The sequence below is a fragment of the Crocodylus porosus genome, unplaced genomic scaffold, assembly GCF_001723895.1.
Source record: "Crocodylus porosus isolate Cpor-Errol unplaced genomic scaffold, CroPor_comp1, whole genome shotgun sequence".
Taxonomy (NCBI): Eukaryota; Metazoa; Chordata; order Crocodylia; family Crocodylidae; genus Crocodylus; species Crocodylus porosus.
Genome location: NW_017728949.1, coordinates 67897548 through 67901551, shown reverse-complemented (window position 1 = coordinate 67901551; position 4004 = coordinate 67897548). Strand labels below are relative to the sequence as shown.

Here is a 4004-nt window from a genome sequence, read left to right as displayed (position 1 = left end):
ACCTGCTGTTTTCCTTTTTAGAAAGACAGGGTCTCTATACTCTGGCCTGCAAATCCCTTTTTCATCAGTCTCTGAGAGTGAGGTGAAATCAGTGTTTATTGAAGTTTACCAATAAAAAAATTGAATTCTGCCAAGCCTAGGCATAGTGGGTTTTCCAAAGAAAAATATTTGGTTTAAAAACAACATCTTCAACTTTAGTTTTTCCTTATTTGGCCAAAAATCCTCAGTTCTAAGTTTTCCACCCAAAAGGTAAAAATCCCCATTGTCTGACCAGCTGTTGTTAGTTAGAAAGATAATGGCAGAAGATGTGGAATTGAAAATATACAGAACAATAATTCAAAATATTTATTTTAGTTTCCTTTCTCTCAAAAGTTAATGTGTAATATATAATTCTATTACAATACTTCAGGTAAATCTGATTATTAGACCAGCTCAAATAGTTGGGAAAAAATCTTTGCAAGCTTTCAGGCACAGACACCCAAAAACTTGCAAATAATTTTTTCCAACTATTTGAGTTGGTCCAATACAAGATATCAGACTTACCCAAAGAACCTTGTCAGTGGGGCAGCTAGCAGTGAACCCCTAGCTGGGTGGAGAGTCCCTGCTGAGCTGGAGGTGGCCGGGAGCTGTCCAACCAGTGGAGAAATAGCAGCTGGGTGGGTGGGGATTCCATGCCCAGTCAGGGGCGGCTGGGAGCTGCCCCACTGGTAAGGCACCTAGCAGCCTGGGGGGGAGCCCCACAGCACTGGGACACCAGGGTAGAGAGGGACCCAGTCCCTGTACAGACTGACTCCTGGGGTAGCCAGGAGCTGAGCAGCACCAGGACCAGACTCCCTGCTGGTTTGGCTGACCAGGAGCAAATTTACTCCTGGTCAGTGTCCACACAAGCCCTACTGTGAAGTATGTACTGCGCAGTTAGTTTAGTACCTGTATCTATAGTTTACTGTGCAGTAGCTATAGACTAGTTTACTATAGACTAGTTTACTGTGCAGTAGTGTATTAGCACGGTTATTTAGTGATGCTTTACTATGCAGTAGATTAGTCTACTGCACAGTAAAGCATCTCATGTAGACCTACTGGGCATGTCTACACAGGCGCCATAATGAGCAGTAGACTATTTTAAGGAGCATTGAAGTGTCATGTAAAAAACCATGACATTATGCTAGTGCACAGTAAAATAGTCTACTGTGCATTAGGCATCATTAAAAAAGCATGTGCTACTGCATGTGCTACTGCTCATTAATTTAGTACCTCACACTGGAGGCACTAAATTTAATCTGCATTAGAAAAGGCACATTACTATACATATAAATATGTCCTGTGGGTGCATCTACACATGCCCCTATGGCGCCATTATAACTACCATCATTTAGTTACTTCCTTAACAGCCTATACCGCGCCGTGATGGTAGCGCACAGTTATTTTTAGCCAGTATGTCACTGTAGCAACACACTCTACTGAGGGATTGTGTTGCTACAGTGGCATAGCTGCGGTGTAACAGTTTGTGCCCACCAACACTACATCGCCATAGCACATTGCTACGGTGACATAGTGTCAATAGTAGATGTGCCCACTGAGTACTACAGTTCTTCCTCAGATGGTTTTATACCTAAAAAATAATGAATACACTGTCCTCAATACCAATAACTAGTTAAGATTTTGTGCTTAACTTTTTAGGATCAAGCCCCATGTCACTGACCAACATAGTGATAGCCAGGGTTCAAAATCACAGGTAAACTGATATACACACAACTTGCATCAACTCAAGTGGAAATGTCTTACAAATTTTGCCTATCCTTCAGCTATATAAGCGATAGCAGCCAATATGAACTGGCTGTCTCCTAAAACCGTGCTGCTGGTAATGTGCTTTGGATCAAAAAGGGTAGTTCCAGAGTAATACCAAGAGTAGGAATTCGTCTATGCAGGGGTGCTGCAAATTATGATGCAGTAGAAGCCATTCTAGTACTTTCTGGGGTGATTGAAATAGTTGCATGAAATTTGTTCCCTGCAGCTGAAAGCTTTGCTAACAATTTACACAACCAAGTAGTAATTTGTTGTTATTTTTCATAAAAATATCAAGCAAAGTATAGAAAATATATTTACATAGCAAGTGGGGAAAACAACCACAAAATTTCTGTTTTTAAGGCACCTGAACATTTCCTGGATGTAAATATTTCATACCAACATGATCGGACTTCTCTAGCGCTGATGGTGACAAACGTGGATCTATTTGATAAGTCTTGATGGGTTAACCAAATATAGACCAGGAGAACTTACAGAAGAACTGCAGAATAACAACAAGTGAGTACTAAAAAATAGACGTAGTCTACCAAAGAACATTGCCTTTATTTATACTGCTATGCAAACAATTGCTTAGGCCTGATTTCATCTTTTTATGAAAAGATTTCTGGTTATAATACTGACCATAAATATCAGATTATAACCAAACCTATTATTTGGGAACCCTAAGGAGAATGTATTTTTAGTCTCTTAGGTAGTTCATGAATGATAGTTTTCAATAGCCTCTCAAGTACTTCATGAGATCTGCTTTTCAGATCTCACGCTATTGCTACATCTTTTTGCCTCCTGACTTTCTCAAGCAGAATACTGCAAAAATAAAGCAGTGTTTTTCCCACCAGTGCCTCTTTATCCCTCTTATCCTTTTTATTTTTCAGTGGTGTTGGTCCATCTAAAAATGATACTTAGTATTTTCAACTACTTTCTACAAGTACTGTGCAGCAATCCAAGGGAGCAGGGGATGAAAGCACTGGTTCCCTGATAGCCTACCCAGGGGTAAGCTGCCGGGGAGTCCTGAAAAATTCCCTCACCCTGCCATTCAGCTGATTGGCAGGATGGGGGGCATTCTCCTGGCTGGGACCCTCCCCAGGCTGTCTGTGGCAAGTGTTGCTTTTCAGCAGTTGCTAGCTGTCAGTTGACAGCCTGCCCCCTTCCCAGGCAGGAAGTAATGGGCTTCTAAGGGCAGGGATGGTCCAGGGAGTAGCCCTTTGGTGCTCTGTGCCTGTACAGCTTGCCTGTGAAGCTCTCTATCCAGGGGGCTAAAATGCAACACCTAGGCTATTTTATTACTAGTAAGAATTTCTCTTAGAAATTTCTGTAAATGCCCATAAAAATGAACGTTTGTCCATGGCCTAAGTCTGAAAGGTTAAGTGACTTGCCCAAGTTTGCAAAACGTACAAAAATGTACCATTAGCAGTGTTTGAATAAGAATCAGCCTGGCTTCAATCTCTGGGCTGATTCCTATAGGTGACATGTCTTTACAGGGAAATCTATAAGTTAAAGTCAGGGACTCAACTGAGTTATAAAAGTATTACAGCAGGCTAATGCTGTTCCATCATTTCAGCAATAGTTACAATTTGCAGAAGTTAGAGTTCTATGTTATAATCTATAGGGAATACAGTATCCTGAAATGTTTTCTGGGCTGAATATCCTTTCGAAAGACCTTGCTCCTATAATGGACTCATGACTTTAAAAAAAAAAAAAAAAAAAATCACTTTAGTTCTCAATAGTTCATTTACCCTAGCTGTAGTAGTGGGATATTTCTCCATCTCTGCAAAGTTGTTTGGGATTCTCAAAATTAAAATTGTAATACAACTGTAAAATATTATTTCATGCACACAACTGTCAGTCAATATCAAGAAGAACCAGTAGGCATGTCCAGATGTGTGAAGGTTTGGTTCCCTGGAGACAAGTAGCAGAGGTGCATCTTGTGATAGAACTGCACCTTGTTATCACCTTTATCAGGGATTATCACCTATGCAGTTCTCTTGTGATAGAACTGGTTTTTGTTTTTATCAGGGATAACCCTCTCCCAGTGCCACTGCTGCCCCCCTAGCACAGCTCAGCCCATCCCAGCCTCCCCCTCCCCACCACCAGCAAGAGGCCAGCACAGCCTTCAGCCCCAGCCCGCAGCTACAGCTCACCCCACTCAGGCCCAGGGGCACATGCCCCCACCCCTGTGTCCCCACAGGGTGCGAGCAGTGGCA

At 41.9% G+C, this 4004-nt stretch overlaps 1 protein-coding gene across 1 annotated transcript in view; it reads left to right on the top strand.

The window, feature by feature from the left end:
* Positions 1-2215: 2215 nt before the first annotated feature.
* MAP3K19 (mitogen-activated protein kinase kinase kinase 19) overlaps positions 2216-4004 on the top strand; it is a gene marked incomplete at its 5' end in the record, with an annotated part of 23688 nt that continues 21899 nt past the window's right edge. The window contains one exon of the mRNA XM_019553606.1: positions 2216-2301. Within this exon, the coding sequence (XP_019409151.1) occupies positions 2216-2301 (86 nt within the window). The remainder of the gene's footprint in view (positions 2302-4004) is intronic.